At 36.7% G+C, this 23,138-nt stretch overlaps 1 protein-coding gene across 1 annotated transcript; it reads left to right on the top strand.

Annotated features, from left to right (window-relative positions):
- Nucleotides 1–1,676: 1,676 nt before the first annotated feature.
- On the top strand, nucleotides 1,677–20,832 carry LOC131529740 (uncharacterized). The gene is given in 8 exon segments (XM_058759607.1): nucleotides 1,677–1,712; nucleotides 2,141–2,234; nucleotides 2,328–2,481; nucleotides 12,406–12,566; nucleotides 12,980–13,186; nucleotides 13,742–13,923; nucleotides 14,025–17,814; nucleotides 17,817–20,832. Coding segments are annotated over 7 exon segments (6,264 nt in total). The 5' UTR covers nucleotides 1,677–1,712; nucleotides 2,141–2,179; the 3' UTR covers nucleotides 19,532–20,832.
- Nucleotides 20,833–23,138: the final 2,306 nt, after the last annotated feature.

Genomic DNA, 23,138 nt, shown 5'->3' with positions numbered 1-23,138 from the left:
GTAAAAATATATTGCACAAGATTTAAAAACGAAAGCAAAATTTTTCAGAATAGCAAACAATGGTCACGGATAGAAAAATAATAAGCGTAAATCAAAAAATTAATAACGCATTTTTAAAAATAATAAGCATGAATCAAAACTTCAAACACGTTTAAAATCATATTGCACAAAATTGAAATATTAATGCAACATTATCTGACTTGCGCACAAAATCATGTTTTCCTTGGTTATATTTCTCTGTTGTTTCTGCTCTCAGTCATTTTCTGCTCATATTTTTATTTTTTGTGCGCTTATGCTGTTTTCCCTTCACTCTTGTTTCCACGTTCTGCGCTTGCTTTCCCAAATGTTACGGTTAGAGTTTCATGTAAATCAGGGTAGATTTAAGCCTCATCATTGGTCCACTAGTTCTTGATTGACAGCTCCTCCTCAGCCAATCAGTGGAAGAGGGGCGGTGACGTCACTCCAATACGCCTCATTAGCTGCTCAGCTAATTGTTCACTTGTACAGGTGAAAATGTTTAACTGTCAGCTGAGTAACATCTTTCCATACAGGACACCGTTATATGTGTCCGTCTGTCACTGCTGTACGTCTGCCTGGCGATCTGTTAACGTTAAATGAGCCATCCTAGCGACCCGTCGTGGTTATATTCACCTGTATTTATTCGGCTATGGCCACACCGCGAAAGGGAGCAGCCACAATATGCTCCTGGCTTTCGAAGTCACCGCTATATAGGTCTGGTTCGCCCATATCTGACTAATAATAAGTACTATACTGTTAGGAGAGGATAATATGAGTAAGAGTAATACATCCCAGTCACAATTGTTTAGTTTGTTAAACTGTGTGTAGGCAATAATTTGCTTATTTTTTGTCATGTATTTGTTTTGTTTTTTTTGTAAACAGCTTTGCAGCTTTTTCTTTCATGTACAGTATGTAATTGATAAGGTTGATGGTTTTGTAAGATTTATCACATTTTGTGTTTACAACAAGGAATATCACAGGAGGAAGCGTGTTTTCCCCGAATATCAGCTCCATTGAAAATCTTTATTGAACTGTAGTATAAAATCAATATAACAAGTACATTTTGAATGAGTTATATTGTAACTATTTTCTCATTTTCCTCTATTTTGATGAAGAGTCCAAACAAAGCCACAGCAGAACAGTGTCCTACAAGCAACACACAGCAGCCTTTCATACTGAATGATTCACGGTGGTCTCAAACTCAATTCCTGGAGGGCCACAGCTCTGCACAATTTTGCTCCAAACCTAGTCAAACACACCTGATCCAGCTAATCAAGGTCTTCAGGAACACTAGAAATTTCTGAGCAGGTGTGATCACTGCAGAGCAGTGGCCCTACAGGAATTAAGTTTGAAACCACTAATATAACAGTAAATCTATAAAAAACAAAGTTATATTCACTTCCCTAATGTTCAGAGTTTTTGGATGCAATAACTGCCTCCTTTGTCAGAATTGGGAAGGAAAAGACACCTTCCAGTTTTGATTTTTTTGAAGATGAAAGTGAAGACTTTTTGCTAACTTCTCAAATTGAAAGGAAATTGGGGAAATATGAAGCTGATTGGGTTTTATTAGTAACTTGTTTCATGAGCTAATAGGAAGTCACATGTAAAAGACTGAATATTTACTTCTCCTTTTATTGAATAAATATTGTGTAGACTCAGTCGCATGCAAGTATTTTCAACAAGACAATATCTAAGTAAGTCAGTATTTTTCATTTCATTTAATTATTTTTTTTTCTAGTTTTCTATGCCAAAATTTGAAAAAGAAATTTAACAAAAGAAATTATAGACATCTTCAGCTGATCAATATATATTATACATATTCTTAAGACAATAAATATAAAAACTTAAATATTTTATTTCACATACAGTGAAATCTATATATATTTTTAAAATGTTTATTTACCTCAGGTACACTATATTTCAAATTACAATTCATTAGTTTATTAGATTTTCAGATTGTCTCTATATTACACTGGACTTTTTTGGCAAAGAAATTAATTTTAATTAATTAATTAATTTTTTTGCTAAAAGAAATGCATAAACAAAAAATAAACACAAAATATTAAATGCCGTGGATGAATATATAGTTAACTGACTCATTGTTTATTCTTATTGTCTATAGATAAAATCAAAAGTAATTACACACGGCACACGAACCTCGATGGATACTGATGTAGAAATCGCTGTTGTTGGCATTGGATGCCATTTTCCTGGAGGTAATTGTTAGGAATTTACAGTGTTTCATTATTTGTTCATGCTATGATTTTGGCCTAAATTGTATTTACGTTGTATGTTCTCATCTATTTTAGGTGAGGGACTTGAAAACTTCTGGAGAGTCCTACTTCATGGAGAGAACTGTGCAGTTCAGATACCAAATGACAGGTTTAATCTGTCTCAATGGTACGATCCAGATGAGAGTAAAGCAGGAAAGATGCACACAGCAAAGGCAGCACTTATTGATGGGTAAGACTTCAATTCATTTGAACTTATGATGTTCACTTACGTTTCTCAAGTTCGCCTCTGGCTTGCTCAGTTGGGGACACTTAATTTCTAGCGATTATCGCCGATTTGATTGCACAGATACTATTTAAACTAAACTGAGCTAGACAATGACATCTCTGAATTCAATAATGAAATGCCTTTAACTGAAAATTGAGTGTTTAATCTTACCATCATACATTACTGACACTCTATCCCCAATTTGATACTGTTAAGTGCTTTGACACAATCTGTATTGTAAAAGCGCTATATAAATAAAGGTGACTTGACTTGACTTCAAAAATGGTCAAAATTCAATAATACATGAGCATTTATCAATCAGTCTCTGAAAGACTCTCTGAAATAAGAAAAAAAAAAGTGTATAAATCACTTGTTTTTTCTAAAGTGACACCAGCAGTTAGTAAACAAAGTTTCAGTGAGAGGCAGCATCTGTCTTGCCTCCCTTGAGCCCAATGAGTTTTAATAAATCCCCTAAAGCAGGATTGGCAAATGTGCCAAACTGACAAATATTTTTTCAAGAAGGCAAACGAGCACACGTGACCTGGCGACTCAAGGTACACTAGCAACATTTACAGTTATGCATTTGGCAAATGCTTTTGTCCAAACTGACTTACATTGAAGGATTTTTAATTTGGTTTAGTATTCAGTTTTTTTCTATTGATTTTCTGTTTCAATTAAATGTAAGTGATTTTAGCCTGTTCTTTATTTCTTTCGAGATGCTTACTGATTTTCCATTTATTGATGACTGCTTGGCAGCTTTCAATTTTGAATTGAACTTTTTTTGTTACAGTTGTATGTTTTGTTGCAGTTGAAATGTTTCATATAATTTATTTCATTATTTTATTTATTACATTGACGTGCATATAAAAAAAACAATAGTGCAAAAAGTATATTTCTTACTGCACTACTTTATTTTCGTTTGAATGCAAACCATTTTTTCATAATGTAACAGTTGGACTACTTGTTGCAGAAAACTCGGTATGTGATTTGTTATTGATATTTATGGCCATATTTACATTATTCATATTTTTTATTGAAACATGTCAAAAATAAATATAACAAGATAGTAAGAACAGATCTGTCACTTCATTTATCCAGATTCCACCACGGTGGGAGGGGTTGGATGGGGATCGGTGGTGGGCTGGTCTTGAGCATTACACTCCCGGGCTGAAAATTGATCCCACTCCGGCCCTGACTGTGTCTGTGAGCAACATGCACCTGCAGTCAGGGCTAGAATGGGATTTTAATGCCCAAGACCAACCCCTACAGGGTGGTGTCCAGTGAAAAAATAAAATTATAAAATTAATAAATAGAGCCAAATCATGGAAACTGCAAAGACTGTCAAATAAGAGTAAGATGTATGTCTAGATATTTCTTTTCACTTCTGCAAGTTTATTATAACAACAACTTTTTAAACTCATGTGAAATTTACTTAAACATTTTTTAATGAAAATTAATTTATTTAAATTAATTTAAATGCATACTCCATAAATTATGCAGGTAAACGTCCTTCTGTAACGTCCACATCTAAAAGTAATACACTCCCTCCTCTGTTATAAACACAGAAGTGTTATGTATAATTTAATTAACCTAATTATCAAACATATTATATAATACTCAGTTGTCAGTGATTATTTATTTTTATTATTTATCTTTTTTTTTTATTTTATTGTTTTTTTATCCTGTGAATAATAATGCAGGCAAAATCATCAATCTTTGAATAGGCTGAAATGCACACATTAGGGAATGGGTTAAATTGTCTAACCCATCAAGATCAGATGTCTTTAGCCTTTCCTGCAAAGGTTATTTCCAACCTGCTTCAACACACACTCACACTCACACTGAGAGAGAGGAGAGGGAGAGATTATGCCCCTTTGTACAAGATGTAATATAGGTCTTGGGTGTCCCCAGAATGTGTCTGTGAAGTTTCAGCTAAAAATACCCCACAGATAATTTAGTGTAACATGGATAAAATGTCATTTTTGGGGCCTGTCTTAAAAAGAGCTGTTTTAGTGTGTATCACATTAAGTCAAGTCAAGTCACCTTTATTTATATAGCGCTTTTAACAATACAGATTGTGTCAAAGCAACTTTCCAATATCAAAATAGGAAAATAGTGAACTGACCTTACTGCACCCGTATGCACGCCTTGCTATAAACTATGTGTTGCCACAGGAAGCAACACGTCAAACTTTTTAAGCATTTGTCGCTTGCTCATCCTGATCTTTTCAGAGAATTAAGAGCTTGACAGGTGAGTGCATCATTCATTAATTCATTATTCATAATTCATAATTCTTTTATTTACAACTGATCAACGCACATAGATGTGATACAGTAAGCGCAAATGTGTGTGTCACGCTAGACACGCTAGAAAGTTTTGGTCACGTAATATATGCACTTGCATTTCATACAATCGAATATTAATTGAATTTGAATTATGCAAGAATTTTGCTATATTAATTTTAGTATCAATAATATGCCATGCTGCCAACCGCTAATATGAAGCAGCCGAGAGAGTGAGATTTATATTTAATGCTTTTTCTTTGGCTATCTGAGGCTGAAATCTGAAAACAAGATTGTCATTTTAGTGGATACGCTCATCTCGGCTGGTGGAGATGGCATATTTCAATAATCAGGAATGATGTACTCTGGTAAGACAACTGGTGAGGATAAAACTAGAAGGAAAGCATTGTCTCCTTTGACATAGCCATTGAGGGTCTGAAGATGATGATGTGCTAGCATGAATAGCATTAATACACTATCGCTAAAGGTCACATATTGTACACCTTTCTGGAGTTTTATTTTAGCTTTTAATGTCCTTAAGAATATATATTTGCGGAGTAAGTACCAAAAACCATCTCAATATATTTTTGCAGCTCTTCTCTCAGGAGCTCTGCTAAGAACAGATGGATTTTGGCCTGTCTAATTAATATTCATGAGCCTCTCTTCTGATTGGCCTGTTGTTTTCTGAGTGACGCATGGCTAGGCCAACCACAGGTAACTAGGGTCATGTAGGGCCAACGTCACAATTACGTCACAGCGCTAGCTGGAGGCAAAACAAAGGAGCGCAGATTCAGCTTCATAAGGAGCTTAAAATATCGTCTTGTTGTGATGTTGGGTGCCAGAATCGATGTAATACAGCCTCAAATTAGAAATTTGATCGTATACCTGCTGCCACTGCCAGACAAAAAACCCACGACATCATTATCAATCTTATCAGAAAAGGTTCAATAAAGTATTGTCTTTTGTTGTTATGCACGCGTCTGAAGATTTCTTGCATCTCACGACTATGCCGTATATGAAATAATGTCTGCGTTCACGTGTGTAAAACAACAAACTGACGATTTATATATAATCATTTGTAATTGTATATACATTGTTGTGATTAATTGTGGCTGGAATAATAATATAGCTGTAAAAATAGTTGCCTGCTGAAATTGAAATGTATTTACATCTTCATCATGACTAGATAGACAAGGTGAGTTTGTCTTTACTGTACATCATGTTAGACGTGATCCACCTCATAGTAACAGTCCTGTCAGATCATCCTTTGAGTGAGAGTGTAACGTTACAGGTCAGCCGATCTGGTTTCGTCCGTTAAAGTTAACCTTTTCGACATGTTTCCGTGTTGTTGTTGCTCAGCGGTGGCATGGACGCGATGTTGTCTGGGGGTTTGGCAAAAGGATGGTGGGTGGTGCTCGGGATGGTGACTGAAGACGGCGACTGAGTAGATCGGACATCACATTTTTACGGAAGTCACAAGGGCTCGTAAAAAATCACAGCTACTTTACGCAGGCTGTGTACACTTTACTGTGGATTGATTGTTTTGAAACTTATATGGTAGTTACATAGCCCCTAGACCTCAGTTATCATGAAAAAAGCCAAGAAATTCAGTTTTGGACCAATACGGGACCTTTAAATGAGCTATTTAAGAATAATTACAAATGTAGCTACGCCAACCTGCAGCTCTAGGGAAAAGTGTGAAGAATGAATAGGCTAAATAGCTGTGTTAATGTGGACCCTCTTAATAGTTGAAATCATAAAGCACAGTTAAAATGAAGTCACATGTAGCCAGAAATTGCGTTTTCTGGCTGACCAGTTAATGCTTATGCGCTGTTCTAAATGCGCGTCTCAGAGCACCAACCGCCTCCACAGCAACTGGAGCCTCCAACAGCAGCCGAAGCAACTTAATCCATCAGCAACTGGCTCATAACTTTGCCACTCTGCATGCTGCACTCCTCCAATCGGTGTTAACAAATATGCAATTTATTGATAGATAACGTTCAGACCCTTTAGAGATTTTCCCAAACGCCTAGCGGCAAGCAATGTCTTACGTATATAGAGATTTGTCAGACAACATCTGGATTATAAATCAGAATTTAACAGCGCATTTCAGTTACTATGTCGGACTTTCTGACGGCAACAAATATATAAATGGTTTATGCAATGTGCTGTATTAAATCCATTATGTGACCACAGAGAGTAGCAGAGAAGTAACAATAAAATGCCGAAACTAGGCAGAATGCAATGCAGGTAATGAATATGCTAAATGGCATATAACATCATCTAGAGATATTTAATGACTCAAACAGCTTTAGCTGCTCACTGAAAATAGCTACTTCACATGACTCCACACTACTTAGAAATCAAACTGTGCTTAAGCAAAGATACGTTTCCCATAACACCAGAGAGTATTAAGCATATTGACGATAACCAAAGGACTGCAACAGCATGTTTCCAATAACGAACAGAAGCTTGTTCAAGACCATATTTGCTAAAACAAAGCTAGCCTTAACGACGAGAATGTTCCCAATGATAAATCCTGGTAAACAGCTGGTTCCAAATAGTGACTAAATAGCTTTAAGCAGCCTTAGCTCTGTTCCTGCGTTAACTGGAAATATTAATTGCATGTGTTAACACGCTAATTTTGACAGCATTAATATAATTATTTTAATTAAAAATCAATATTAACTCATTGAAGCGAAACTTCTTTCACTGAGAATTTTTCAATATCTTTTGTACATGTATGAAAGAAATATAGTCAAACTGGCTTGTAGTATGTGAAGACAGTAATGCTGTTTTTGGAGTTGTTTAGTCATTCTCTGGTGAGATCAGGTTTGGTTCTAGAATTTAATTCTTAGGGGGGTTAGCACTCAGTGAGAATGTGTTCCAAGAGACCATTGCCTCTTTGTAAATTGGCACCAACATATTTCTATATAATAAGTCAAAATTAGCCTAGTCTGTATTGTGAAAAAGTGTTATAAATATATGTGAATTACCAGTAATGCATCTAATATTCTAAGTTTCCATGTTCACTTATGAAAGTTAGCCATGGTTTTAACAGGAATAAAATAAATAAAATAAATAAATTATGGTTCTTGTAGCCATGGCAACCACAAATTAACCAAAAATGTATGAATTTTGTTACTTCAAATAATAACATACAAAGAAGTATTAAGATGTTTTTTTTTTTTTTTTTTTTTTTTTTTTGAGGTTATAAAAAAAACCTAAGCCAACAACAGCCTTTAAAATGATTTAAAATGCATTATATAAAAACACTGAGGTAACCCTGCTGAAAAATAATAAATAAAATAACAATAGAAAAAAACAAAAAACAAAAAAACAACAACAATAGAACCATCACAGAAAAATTCTAATGCCATCGCAAATGAATCACAAATACCATTACAAACAATCAATTTTTAACCATTAACAAATGGTTTTCTGTAGTGTGTTTTGGGACATATTCCATTAGGATTGATTGGTTTTAACAAGCCAATAGAAGGTGACCAATTACCAGTAGAGACCCACAGGATCCATTACAGTTTCCAGTAAAACCAATACAAGCCCCATTATAACCAGTAAAACCATTACAAATTTATAAAAGGGCATCAAAAGCCTGGTAATTGATGCTGTTACACTTGCAGGACGATCATATCCTTGTTTAAAAGGCTATTGACCAAATATTTAATTCAAATATACACTTAATCTTTCATTTTTGGCCACCTTTTTGCGATAGATGACACAGCTTCTATAATTTCTTCAACAAAAAACATGTGGAGATCACAACCCTTACAAAATGAACCATGGATTTATTGTAGTAAAACTGCTTAATTTTCTTTTGCGTGATTTCTGAATGCTTGAGACTATTAAATCAATCAGACAACTGTATTAATAAAATCATAGCCATAGGTAACTGTCTAGAGCTACAATTGTAATTTGTAAATAATACAATTTAATTACAATTTATTTATTTATTTACTTAAATATTTATATTTTATTAAAGTTCTATTTTGACCCCTATAGTAGGTGTGTTTTTTATTGTTTGTTTGTTGGTTTTTTACTTCCATAATATTTGAGGGAGGGGGCACAACAATACAATCCTGCTTAGGGCACCCATTTGGTCAGCAACCCCTGGTCACCAGCCTTTTTTAGCCCAAGAGCCCTGACCTTGGTCTTTATGAAAGACAAGATCTACCTGTTAAAAAACTGACAGAAAAAGACAGTGCAGATTGTACTTCCAATTTGAGGCCTTTTATTTTGTATTTTAATGAGTGATGCACCAATCATGAGTTTTCATGGCTGATTCAGATTCCTTTTTTTTTTTTTAAAGCAAATTAGCTGATACTGATACTGGTTGCCAATTTTTAATTTTCTTTTTTGTTTTTCAAGCTAAGAATATTTATTGTTTACTCTATAACAAGCTAACTGACCTTACAAATATTTGTGGCCATGAAATTAAAGGCAAGTACTGCATTTTAATCAAAATCCAAACCAACATGCTACACAGGTTGCACGAGTAGTTATTTTTTTATTCATTTTTTATTTTTTATTTTGATTTGAATTAGATTATTTGAATTGTATAATTTCAAGATTTAAAGCAAAAACAGAATGGTCTGACTTTATCTTTGTACAATTATACTACATAAAACATGCCTGCACAAAAGAAAAACATCAGAAGTTCTGAATGAGATGCAAAATCACTCTCTGACAGCAGGTGGCGCTTATGGAACAGCAGCAATACAGTGTTTCTTTGGTTACCACTGTAAACAAAGCAGTGCTGCGCTTATAAATACTACTCGAAATGTTTCTGAAGACAGTCAGTTCAGTGATATATTCATATAACCCTTCACCCCCAATCCAATATTTATAATTTCTTCCTATATTTCGAGCATCGTGAACAGTGAGCTTGCTCTGCCTGCTACAGTATTTTCTCCTCTTCGTGTCCATCTTCAGTGTCTCTGGCCTCTGTTAACGTCCTGTTTACAGACTCAAGCATGATGTACAGTATTTTTTATCACTGTCTCAGTAGCTCCCGAAAATAATAGAAAAATAAGTACAAAATATTCTGTATATTTTATGAAGTGTAATGTGTTTTTTGTATTTATTTTTCTGTTGTTTTCTGGAGATACTGGGACAGTGATAAAGATCTACCAGTCGATTGTGATCGACGGATTGGCGACCTCTGATATATACATTTAGTTTGAAGCAGTTGGTAGAAAGCAAAAAAAAAGATCTCCTCAAGCACAGCTGTGTTTTCTTTGTTTTGTTTCCAGAGTTACGCTGATGGAATAAATAGTAGTTTAAGTGATCTTTCAGTCAAAAAAGATTGTTGTTCTTTACTAATGTTGTTCCAAACCTGTATGGCTTTCATGCTATTTTTCTTAATGTGGATTTTTCCCACACAGTGAAAGTCAATGAGGTTCAAGGTTGTTAGGAGCCCACTGACTTTAGCCGCTTTTCCACCGAAATTACCTGGAACAATTTGTCCCAGATCTTTTTTCCCAGGAACTTTTTTTTCCTGCAGACCTGTTGCTGTCTGCGTTTCCATCTCAGTCTAAAGTACTGAGAAGATTAGGCAAATAGTCTGGTGCGATGCAAGTCCGATAATTCTGCAAACAGCAGCGTACTTGATAACATATACCATATTTCGTCTTATTGTAAATTGTTATAAAACACCACAGCCTCTTTTCGTTTTCATTTATACATATTAATAGCCGCATTAATGCCGAAATGTAGTTCAGGGAACGTACATCCATTACAATGAAACTAAATGTTACATCAAACTGCACTGACTCTTTTTATTTTCATTTAACATATTAATAGAATAATATAATAAAGACAAAAGATTACCTGTTAGATTTACCCAAAACAAATTATGTCTCATGTTTAACCACTAGAGACATCAGAGCCAGCGGCAAATGTCAGAAGGACTAGCCGAGGTTATGCTCCTCTTGTCGGGATACATGAGCACTGAGCGCCCGGTGATCGCGTGGAGCTTACAGCTCCGAAATCAACAAAGCACATTTTCAAATAGGCGCTGTCCTCATCAATAAACTGCAGATTTCAGTTTTAAACAACTACATTCTCACCTGAAATACTTTTAAAACTACATTCTATGACACAATAACAGTAATATTTATTAAAAAAAAATTAAAAAACGCAAATAAATGGTGGTTGAAATACAATGTTGGGTAACACTTTATTTTGATGGTCTACATGTCAACTACATGTCAACAAACTCTCATAAGAGTATTAGTATTTGGCATTTTTTCCACTTACGACGAATTGTCCAGCTCCGTCCTTTCATAAGTACCAAAGATTCAGAAACTCTCATTCACGCTTTTGTCTCATCTCGTCTCGATTACTGTAATGCCCTCTTCATTGGCTTGCCAGCTACCACTATTGCTAGATTACAGTATATTCAAACTCAGCCGCTCGTATTCTCACCGCACTGCCGCTCAGCCCACATCACCCCTATTCTAGCTGATCTGCACTGGCTACCAGTGGCCTATCGCATCAAGTTTAAAATTATCCTGCTTACTTTTAAAGCCTTGAATGGTCTGGCTCCTTACTATCTCTGCAATCTGCTCCACCCTATTCTCCACCACGCTCATTGCGGTCCTCTGATTCTCGCCTTCTCACCATCCTCGATATCGCCTTCTCTTCCATGGGGGCAGATCGTTCAGTGTTGTTGCCCCTAAATTATGGAACTCTCACCCAGATCACTCTGTCTTGCCAATAGCCTGTCTGAATTCAAATCGCTGCTCATAACTCACTTGTTTTCAGAATGTTATCTTTCTTAGTTAACTTCTATTTATTTTGTTTTTATGTTGTATATTACTCTTTGGATTTCTGATGTTCTTTTCTTTCTGTTTATTGTTTGATGTTTTCCTCCCATTTCTGATGTTTATTGTAAAGTGTCCTTGAGCTCTGGAAAGGCGCTATATAAGTAAAACTTATTATTATTATTATTAGTAGTAGTAGTAGACTGTCTGCTTCATATCTACTAACTCCTTATTGTGTCGATCTCCCAACAGATATTCTACTGACTATAAGTAACTTTGCAAGAACGTGTCAACTTAATCGAACCCTAACCCTACCAGTCAACTAATACACTACTAACACTCTAATGAGAGTCAGTAGAAATGTAGGTGCAACATTACTTATAGTCAATAGAATGTGTTAAAGGGACCATCAAAATAAAGTGAAACCTAATGTTGCGTGAACTCAACCAATCAGCGTGTTCAGCGCCCAAGTCCCTCCCCCGAAGGCTCCAGACCTTTGAAAACGTACTACAGCGTGAGCAGGGACTTTCTGAGGGGCAAATTTTTACCCGGAACTTTATTTAGATCCTGGTTCCTGCGGTGGAAACCCACCGAGTACTGCCCCAAAGTCCCTAGTTCCTGAGGAAAGTTCCTGCGGTGAAAAAGGGGCTTTTCAAAGTATCATCTTTCATGTTCTGCTGAAGAAAATAAATCATACAGGTTTAGAATTACATCATGTGAGGATGAGTGATGATGGAATTGACCTTTTTGGGTGAAGTATCCCTGTGGTATCTGAACTCTGAAAAGCAATAACCCCATCATTTATCTTTTATTCTGTGTAGCTTGAATGAGTTTGACCACAAGTTCTTCGGCATCACTAATGCTGAAACAATCACCATGGACACTCAGCACAAACTTCTGTTGCAGTGCACCTACAGGGCCCTAGAGGATGCTGGGATACCAATGGAAAAGGCCAGTGGAACGCGAACAGGAGTATTTTTGGGTAAAATATAAGCTAAATATAAATTACATAAAAAACAGTGACTTTTGGTGTCTTTTGAATATGCACTTTCTGTATGGGAAGTGCCTTTAAAGCAACCTCGGGTTAAGATGCATTGCAAAATAGCACATCGATTCTCTCAGTAATTCACTTGTTCACAAAAGGATCTAACTTGTCCTGACCTCAATATGTGCACTTGTGCTTTAATTCCTTTGTGTCACAGTACAAATAGCACATGAGGTGGCTACAGCTAAGGGTAACTGAAATATTGCTTATCAGAGCCCTGCAACTATTGTTGCCTTAAGAAAGGCACTTAACCTCAGGTTGCACTGCAGTAGGTATACAGTAAATGGTTGTGGATAAAAGCATATCGCGAGCTAACATATCTAATATGTTTTTGTTTACTTGTTTTTTAGGCCTAATGAACAGAGACTTTGAGCTAAGAAGTGTGAGGCTTAATCCAGTAAACATAGACCACACCAGTGGCACTGGTGCCGCTATGAGCATAGCTGCCAACCGCATCTCATACATATTCAACTTCACTGGCCCCTCACTGTCCATTGACTGTGCCTGCTCCTCATCCCTCGTCGCCCTTCACTTAGCTTGTCAAGCCATAAAACAAGGTAGTCTTCAACAATATGTATGAAAACCTTGGGCATAAACTTATTCGCATATTTTTAAGAGGATTTTCCATATATTGTATATTATTATATATGTGTACTAATATAAAGTGCTGTGCAAAAGTCATTAGATGTTTCATGTTTTATGATTATTATTATTTTTATTTATTTATTTATTTTACTTTAGTGTGCCATTAGGAGTATCAATTGTAGATTTTCAAACATTGCTTTTGCAATTAGTGTAATATTGAAAAGTAGTCCTACAGCAGATGGTATGACCAACACGGAGACAGAAACAATTAAGACTAAAGCCTAAATGGATAGCAATGGAACAACCTATCTCCAAACTATCTTATAATTGTGTGCAAAAAATGTCTGTGAAAAATTATCTTTCAATACACACATTTGTCCCCATCAATTTATTTGAGGCTGGTTATGTGCCTTAGTAAAATTGGTGATGAAGCAAGACAAGCTATAGGTCCTTGTTTCTAAATTGTATTAGCCATACTGTCACCCCCACAACTAAAGTTGTGTGGTTATCTGTGTTCCACTCAACAGGAGATTGTGATATGGCCTTGTGTGGCGGTGTGACCTGTATTTTGGAGCCGACCATTTATGTGACTCTCTCCAAGGCAAAAATGATCTCCTCCGATGGAACAAGTAAACCATTCTGCAGCAAAGCAGACGGATATGGCAGAGGTGAAGGATGTGGTGTCGTTCTATTAAAGCCTCTGAAAAAAGTAATAAAAAGATGTCTCATATAATCACAGCACAATGACAGCAATGTACCTAATGATGAACTACTGCAAGAAACACTCATATGTTCTCTGTATTATGACAGGCTCTTGAAGACCATGACCATATTTGGGGTATCATCTGCAAAACTGGAGTAAATCAAGATGGCCACACTGTTAGTCCAATCACCAAACCATCCATGGTACAGCAGGAGGAGCTGCTTAGAAAAATCTACTCAACAGAGACTGACCTGACTAGTGTGCAGTACATCGAGGCTCATGGGACTGGGACTCCAGTTGGAGATCCAATAGAGGCAGGTAGTATCTCAAAAGCCATTGCCAAAGCAAGACCTCAGAAGTCAGGGCCACTTATCATTGGATCTGTTAAAGGCAATATTGGACACACAGAATCTGCAGCAGGTGTTGCAGGGCTCATAAAGGTTCTTTTGATGATGCAGCATGAAACCATTGTGCCATCATTGTTCTACTCTGTGGAAAACTCCAGCATAGATGTTGAATCTCTCAATATGAAAATCCCCACCACAGCAGAAAAATGGGTCAGTGACAGCAGAGCAGGGAGGTCTGCAGGAATCAATAACTTTGGGTTTGGTGGAACAAATGCACATGCAATTGTCAGACAATATGTGCAGAGAAAAAAAACAAAAGCTCAGCTGATCAGCAAATCCCATCAGTATTTTGTGGTCTCTGCAGCCTCCGAAAAATCCATGAAAAACATAATTGAAGATACAGCAGAACAGATCAGAGCAGGGAAAATATCAGATCTACAGGAGTTACTGTACACATCTGCATGTAGAAGAAGTCACTTGAAGCACAAATACAGAAAAGTATTTCAAACGTCATCACTGGCAGATCTGCAAGAGAAACTCACTGCTGCTGTGGAGAAAAAGCTTGTGCCGTCAAAGACAGACTCCAAGCTAGTTTTTGTGTTTTGTGGAAATGGTGTGACATATCAGGGTATGTGCAAGCAGCTCCTAAAACAAGAGCCAGTTTTCAGAGAGGCAATTGTGAAGATTGAAACTCTGTTACAAAGCTATAGAAGTCTGAATCTGATAGAGATGCTGGAAAGTGAATCTGAGAAAAGTACAGAGCCATCTGATCCAAAGATTGTCCAGCCTCTTCTGTTCGCTATTCAGGTTGCTGTTGTCAAACTTCTGAAACACTGGGGCATTAGTCCTGATGCTGTTTTGGGGCACTCTATTGGAGAAGTTGCTGCAGCTCATTGTTCTGGTTTGTTGTCTATTGAAGATGCAGTGAAAGTTATCCACTATCGCAGTTCTTTGCAAAGCACTGTGACAGGAGGGAAGATGCTGGTAGTCAGTAATATGGCTGTTTCTGAAGTCTTGAAAATTCTCCCATCTTATTCGGGAAGGGTTTGCCTGGCTGCTTATAACAGCCCTCAGTCATGCACCCTCTCAGGAGATGCAGATGACATTGACAGGTTGCAACAGAATTTGAGCAACTCAGCCAGTGGAAAAGATTTGTTCCTTCACATTTTAGATGTACCTGCAGCATACCACAGTCACAAGATGGATCCCATTTTATCAAAAGTGAAACAGAATATAGGCTCATTGCAGGCACACCATTTGGAGACAGAATTGTTCTCAACAGTGACAGGTGTTAGTTTGTGTTCCTCAGATTTTATTACTGGTGAATATTGGGCAAAGAATATCAGACAGCCAGTTGAATTCGAACAAGCTGTAAAGTCTGCAGCTAAAAACAAAAATAATGTGATATTTGTTGAAATTGGCCCAAGAAGATCTTTGCAGAGGTACATTACTGAGACTCTGGGAAATGACTTCACTGTGATTCCCTCAGTGCAGCCTGATAAAGATCATGAAACAATGCTCGCTGTTGTTTCCAAAGTGTTTGAGTTTGGGGTCAAAATGGACTGGGAAATGTTCTACAAAGGTTTTGAGACTCAACCAATTTCCTACCCACAATACCAGTTTGATCGTGTGAAGAGAGATGTCTTTGCTTTACCTTTGCAGTCAATCACTCCCACTGGCAACCATCCAGTAGTGACACGAATGGGTAGAGACAGTTCAATGTTCAGCTGTGATTTATCCTCTGAATCAGTGTCCTTCCTGAAGGACCACAAGCACGGTGGGGTTGCCATAATTCCTGGGGCATTTTATGCAGAATTGGGTTTAACGACTTACATGGAATGTGCAAAACCTAAAGTTCCACTAAATTCTCTGCAGCTCAGCATAACATTCCAGAGTCCATTCATTTTCACCCAGAATTCCCCTGATATAAACATACAGCTGAATCATTTAGATAATTTGGCCGATAACACATGTAACTTCAAAGTACAGTCTACTTCTGCAGTCTATGCATTTGGCACAGTAGAAGCAAAACCAGGTAGGATGCCTGAAGAACAGTTCATTTCATTAGACTGTATTTCCAAAAGATGCACATTCCACATGACTACTGAAGAACTCTACAAGCATCTAAATAATATGGGATTTGAGTTTGGGTCTGTCTTCAGAAATAAGGCAGATGTTTATTGTGGGGAAGAATTTGGAGAGGCTATATCTATTGTGAAGGTCCCAGAGGTATTAATGCTTCAATTGCATGACTATCACCTTCACCCTGTGGTCTTGGATTACGTCATGCAGCTTGCTCCTGCAACTATACTGCATGATCTATCAACAAGACCCATATATCCTGCACAAATAGGCAGCCTGACTGTATTTGAACCATTGCAAGAGGAGATGGTTGCATATCTGAGAGCAATACATGTGGGAGAGGATTATTTTGACATTTGCGGCTGCTTAGCCAACAAACAAGGTAGGGTCTTAGTTGAACTCAGGCATGTGAAGATCAGAATGCTAGGAACTCGTTCCCAAGTAGTCAAGGAGTACTTTTTCCACAACAATTTCAGTGTCATCTCTGAAGTTGCCACGCTTGATACACAGATTAAGGCACTGGTCTTTTCTGACCAGGTAGGGATTTCTAAAGCTTTGCAACAGTACTTGGACCCAACATCTAGATATGTTTCTTCTTCAAATGGAAACATACTGTTAGAAGATGGAGTTGAACTCCTTTTGTCAAATTTGAAAATTTCAAGTGTAAAGAAATGCTTCCAGGATATTTTGTTCATGTGGGGTGATGCAAACCTAACCTCTCTCGAATCAGAGAAGGTTTTGGATATTATGGCAGGTTTTTGTGAGATTTTCCGAAAGCTTGTCAGATATCTCAAGGCACTTCATTTCCCAGGTGATATCAGAGTAGTAACTTATAGATTGTCTGGGAGCAAAGTGGACCACATAAACCCTGGGTTTGTTCTATTAGGCATGATAAGAGCATGTGCAGCTGAGTTGCCAGAACTTAACTTCCAGCTGATTGACATGGGCTCTGCCACTACTGAAGACATCAAAGCTTTGGTTCAGGTCCTCAGATCATACCCCTGTAACAAATATCCAGAGCTAGTAGTGAAGGAGGGCAAAATTCTCAAACCCGAAATCACCCACACACCTTTGCCAACCATGGCAATCTCTTCAAGAAACCTCATCATGTTGGATGAAGAAGTCTTCATCTTGCAAACATCTGACCCATATATAATGACAAATGTGTCAGCGACTCAAATGGATAATTCCATTAAACTGGTTCAAGGAAAAAATATTGAGCTTCTTCTCAGTAAAATCTGTGTTCATTCATCAGATTACTTTCCAGTCAGCATTTCTGACCTGAATTATGGTAAGACACTGTACTGGAACAAGCACACAAATGAAAACCATAAGCTCTTGGCCCTTGACTTCAGTGGCATTGTCACAGCAGTGGGTAAAGATGTCAGCAAATTTAAAGTTGGTGATCATGTTGTGTCTTGTTACCCTGTGGCTGCCACCACTAAAGTAGTTCTCCCAGCCGCTGTTTGCTGCAAAGCAAAAGGCTTTCATTCCTGAATGACATCCCTTGTGTCTCTTACATGGTACTGGCTTGGAAGATCTTCCATGAGGCTTTACCTAAATCTGAACAGCAAAGGAAACTGGGTATTTTCTCCACTGTCCCTGACTCAGCTTTGATGACTGTTTTAATTGCTATTGCAAACAGATCAGGTTGGGACGTCAGAGTGAGCACGCAGGCTGATCAGCTGTCTTGTGATTTTAGTGAGGTTGTGGGAGCTGTTCTTATTCCTCCTTATAATGTAGAAACCGCTGAAATAGTTAGCAGTGTTAGAGGCATCAAAGACATTGTTCTTGTCTATGACAACAAGACAGAAGTTCCATTCAATACAACATTTCGAGGTACAAATGAGGAAGTCCGCTTCCATGCCCTTCTCATATCCCAAATAATGCAAAAGGGGTCTCTGCAAATGCAAATGCCACAAATCTACCGTTGGCTGAAATCCATGCATTTGGACAGAAAGTATTTTTCTCTGGACACAACAGCTGTTCAAAGAGTGAAATCTCAAGACACTGATCTTCTGTCAGTAAAAGAATCTGAATCATACTTCAGAAGCCAGATCTTACCTATTATAGCCCTGAACAGTGATGCCAAGAACCAGCTGTCTGACATTCCAGTGATACCCAAACGCAGTCTATTCCAGAAAAATTCAGTCTATATTGTCACAGGTGGTCTAACGGGGTTGGGCTTTGAGACTGTAAAGTTCATCGCCCAGAAAGGAGGAGGAAACATTGTTATTCTGTCTAGGAGCAATCCAAACCCTCAGATGCAACAAGAGATAAGTCAAGTCAGTAGCCTTTGGGGTTCTGTCATCAAGTCTCTGCCATGTGATGTTTCTGTGTCCAAGCAAGTGGACCAGACAATTGATAATATTGGAAAACTATTTCCATCCAGTCCCATCAAAGGGGTATTTCACAGTGTGGTTGTCCTGCATGATGGGCTGATTGAACGTCTTGACAGATCCCTTTATGAGAAAGTCATGAGGCCAAAAGTGAATGGAGTGTTGAACCTTCACCGTGCTACCATACAGTGCAGTCTGGATTACTTTGTGTGTTATTCCTCCATCTCTGCCTTCATTGGCAATCCCTCGCAAACTAATTATGCTGCGGCTAATACATTCATGGACACTTTCTGTCAGTATCGCAGAAACACTGGGCTTTCTGGACAGTCCATTAATTGGGGGGCTTTGAATCTTGGTCTTTTGTTGAACAAAGTCCATATCCAGAGATTTCTGGAGGAAAAGGGAATCATGCTTTTGGAGATTCCAGAAATCCATGAAAGTCTTGAGCAGTGCCTCTTGATCAACAAACCTCAACAGGTTGTATGCAAATTCAATTTTAAAAGCAACTGGAATAACATTTTCAGTCAGAACAAATCCCTAAAGATGCGTTTGTACAAAATAGGAGAGGAAGCCATGAATAAAAATGCACTAAACATGTCTAGCACTGAGCAACCCATGACCTCATCCTCACCACGTGATTATCTGAGGTTCATGATCAGCGAAACGATTGGTGTTGAGATGGACGAGCTGAACGATGATGTTCATCTTTTCGATTTAGGCATTGACTCAATGTTAGCCATAACTCTGCAGAATCTTATCCACAATGATAGAGGTGTGAATGTCCCTCTAGTGACTCTGCTGGATCCAAATAGCACACTGGCAACTCTCATTAAAATCCTGGAGTAGAAGTGTGTAGATGAATATCAGAGTGAATATGAGAGCAATTTGTAATTTCTCTAAAGCAGTCTTGTAGTCTCAAAAAAATGACTTTCTTGGAAATTCATGACATTTTGATGTGAAAGTTACTACTATAATACTTAGTTAAACAATGCACTCTCATAATTAATTTCATTGAGTTTAAAAAGGCTAATATTGGCAGATATTCCAAACTACTAAATGTCAGTAAATTCCCTCCATTCTAGAGAGGCAACTCTACCTATTCTGTGTTAACACCACATATCATTAAAGGTGCAGTATGCAATATTGACAGCTAGCGGTTCAAATACGTACTGCAGTCCAAATTCAAAATATTGGAGAGAGCCGTTTCTCCTGCCCTCCCACTCAGACTTGATACTCATGCGGGTTTACCAGATTGAGGACACGCAAAGAGCCTTGCACTGTGATTTGATGAACCCCGATACCTGCCCGGAACGCACATTTCAGAGTACAATTACTGGCTATAGCATTATTTTTCAGAGAAACAGCAATGTAAACATAACATGATTCCTAAATATCTACAAACATATTATGTTATTTTTTGGCTTAAAAAGAGTCAAAAACGTATACAGCACCTTTAACGTAGCAGATTGAGGTTCTGCAGACGGAGACTGAACATTGTTCATTGTTTTAGCGTTGTTTTAATTTAGCTTTTGTTTTTGAGATTACAATAGTTCAAACACACATTCAGCACTTCTCTTCTGTTTGTTAATTGCTTTCTGTATCTATTTTAATGTACTTGAAACCAAAGCTGTATGAGTGGAAGATATGATGATTAAGATTATGATTATTTTGTTTTATTGTTGTTACTGTTGTTGTTGATTTGTCTAGGTAAAGAGATCATGACAAACCTGTTTTTTTGTTTTGTTTTTTTTAAATTGGGTCAGAGGTAACAGCAAATATTAAATGAGATCCTTGAAAGAATGAAATAAATTTTAATCAAATAATTGATCCATGTTTTGTATGCTGAATGATGTTTAAAGTACTGCCTACAATGACAATTGTAAAGATATGTTAATGGTTTGTTCTGTGAATTTATTTTATGTATAGATTGAGACTTTCTGTAGTAAATACAAGTATCATAATATTTTACAAAGTAAATGTTGAATCAATAATGCAAAATGAGATGTCAATATGATATGATCATTTATCAGTAAAACTACAATGAAAAGATTAACTGTAATTGTGGGTATACATGCAGCAATATTGTTACAGAAGGCAAATATCTGAGAAATAAAGAAATGTTATTAGGTTAAATGTCTGAAAATACACCTACAAGCCACTTATGTGTTCTTCATGTGCCACCTCTGTAGTGCAAATGATTTTTTAATAAGGTACTGATTTAATTTGATTGGTAACTTATTCTTATCCTACTTGTTTTTATTCTGTTGTTTTAATTAGAAATGTTAAAAAAGCTTATACATATATATATATTTAACAAAAGATGACACACTTTTAATAAAGTTAGAAAAATGCCATTACAGAGGTAAAAACTAAATTCTCTGTAAATCACTTTGAGGAGTCAAATATCATCTTGTAATGGGAAAGCTAATATTTGATTAGAATTTTTGATTATTGATTAGAAGGTTCTCCTGAAATTTTTGACTGTGCTCCTAAATTTTTTAATTAGAAGCACAAGTGCTCCTAAAAGGACAGGTAAGCGTAGTCCTGTTTAACCACTTTTAATTAAAAATTGAGAAATTCTTTCAAATTTAAATATTTTTGCAAGAATTACAGCAAAAACCAGTTTGATGCAAGAATATATATTTTTATCACTATTTGAGAAATTCTAAATTCCTTTGAACACGACTGCTCAAAATGGTCTAAATTTATGAAACCTACACATTCAAAACCTCATTACTCTGATTTTTTTAATGTAAATGTTAAGTGTAAGTGAAATGTTAAGTACTGTAAGAGGTCTTGTCATGACGCTACATATGCTGGGGTGTGAACTTGATAGGTGCTTGATATAAAATAAACGGTGTTTTAAAAAGTCCTTGAATCTGGTGTTCATGAAAGAGTGGGAACCCTGTAGTTCTGGGTTTTTAGACCCCCCCCCTAAAAAATGCCTAAATGCACTCTGTCTCTATAGAATGTTCCATTGCAACAGCAGCGAAATATGGTTGGATGACTCATTACTGGACGCAGAGATGCATATAGCAAATTACTGGGGTTTTTTTAAAGAAGTAACAGGATTCGTAAAGTAGGTGGAGTATGTGCATATGGTACTTTTACCTCAATATATTTTTCAGTACTCTTTCCACCACTCGCGGTGGAGGAGCTTTTCCATTTACGATCTTAACCATAAGACAGGCGTCAGTGTATTTTGTTAGATTTTCCCAGCTAAGGATATCATATTTGCCCAAAATATCGCAGTGGTCGTAAGTATATGTTGCTTTTCCCTTTCATTTGTCAGCATCTACATGCTGATTCCTACAAAACTAACTTGTTAGATTGCTCATTTAATAGTGAGTTGCTCTGTATCTGAAACAATGTAATCTACTCCAGTATTGTTAAACAAGCACCATTTTAAAACAAGAAACAACTTTTTTCTGTAAATAAAGCACTTGAGCCCCGTTCACACTGCCAGAGACTTTGTCTCTAATGTCGTTGGTAGACTGCTTGTCTGGAAATATCTTTAGAAAATGCAATCACAAACTAATATATATATATATATATATATATATATATATATTAGTGCTGTCAATCAATTAAAAAATGTAATCACGTTAATCACAGTCATGGACTGTGATTAATCATGATTAATAGCAAATTTAAAATACTAGGATTTACCTGTAAATGTGTTGAAAAAGAAATGCATGACAAACTAGTTTAAGGAAACAGAACCTTTCACACTTCCGCCAGGTATGAGACATAATCCTTATTATTCTTTTATCATTATTCTTTTGTTTTTATTCAGCCATTATCAGCCTTTAAACTGGCAATGAAACGTTTACCAAGCCACATCGCTTCAATCCCAGTATACATTTACCCAACTATTATCAAAAGTATTTCTAAATAAATACAAAACATTTCTTGCGACCTTACGTGAAGTATTATGACAAAATGCATTAAAAGAAGAATTGAACCTGTTCTGCATTAGAGCTAATATTAGCATCATGCTTCATAAGACAATTTATGAGATTAATAGTACACTTTTACTCAGAACTCACTTCAAACCACCATCGAGTGTTTGTAATAACTTCTTTTTGCGATCACATGTGGAATTTGGTCGTTTACTGTTGTTAAAATATGCTATTTATAGCCTTTTATATCACTGCACAAATTAGCATTTCAGATGTACACATTCTCTTGAGAAAATCACATACAAACCATATCTATCGTAATCAAGTGTTTATTATCTTATATAATCTATAGTGGCTGTTGTCATGTTTATTTCTGCTGTGTAAAAGCATTAACATGTATGCTCTGCTGAAACTCACGTTGTTTGATGTTACAACCGCCTCTCTGTTCTTCAGTTGTCAGGGATACATTCCAAGTATAATACACATTAGTAAAAGGATCTGTTTTAATTTTTATTTGTCTATATACACTTTGGGCGGCCACGGTACATTAT

Source organism: Onychostoma macrolepis, chromosome 22 (genome assembly GCF_012432095.1).
Source record: "Onychostoma macrolepis isolate SWU-2019 chromosome 22, ASM1243209v1, whole genome shotgun sequence".
NCBI classification, from domain to species: domain Eukaryota; kingdom Metazoa; phylum Chordata; class Actinopteri; order Cypriniformes; family Cyprinidae; genus Onychostoma; species Onychostoma macrolepis.
This window is presented reverse-complemented; position numbering and strand designations above follow the sequence as displayed.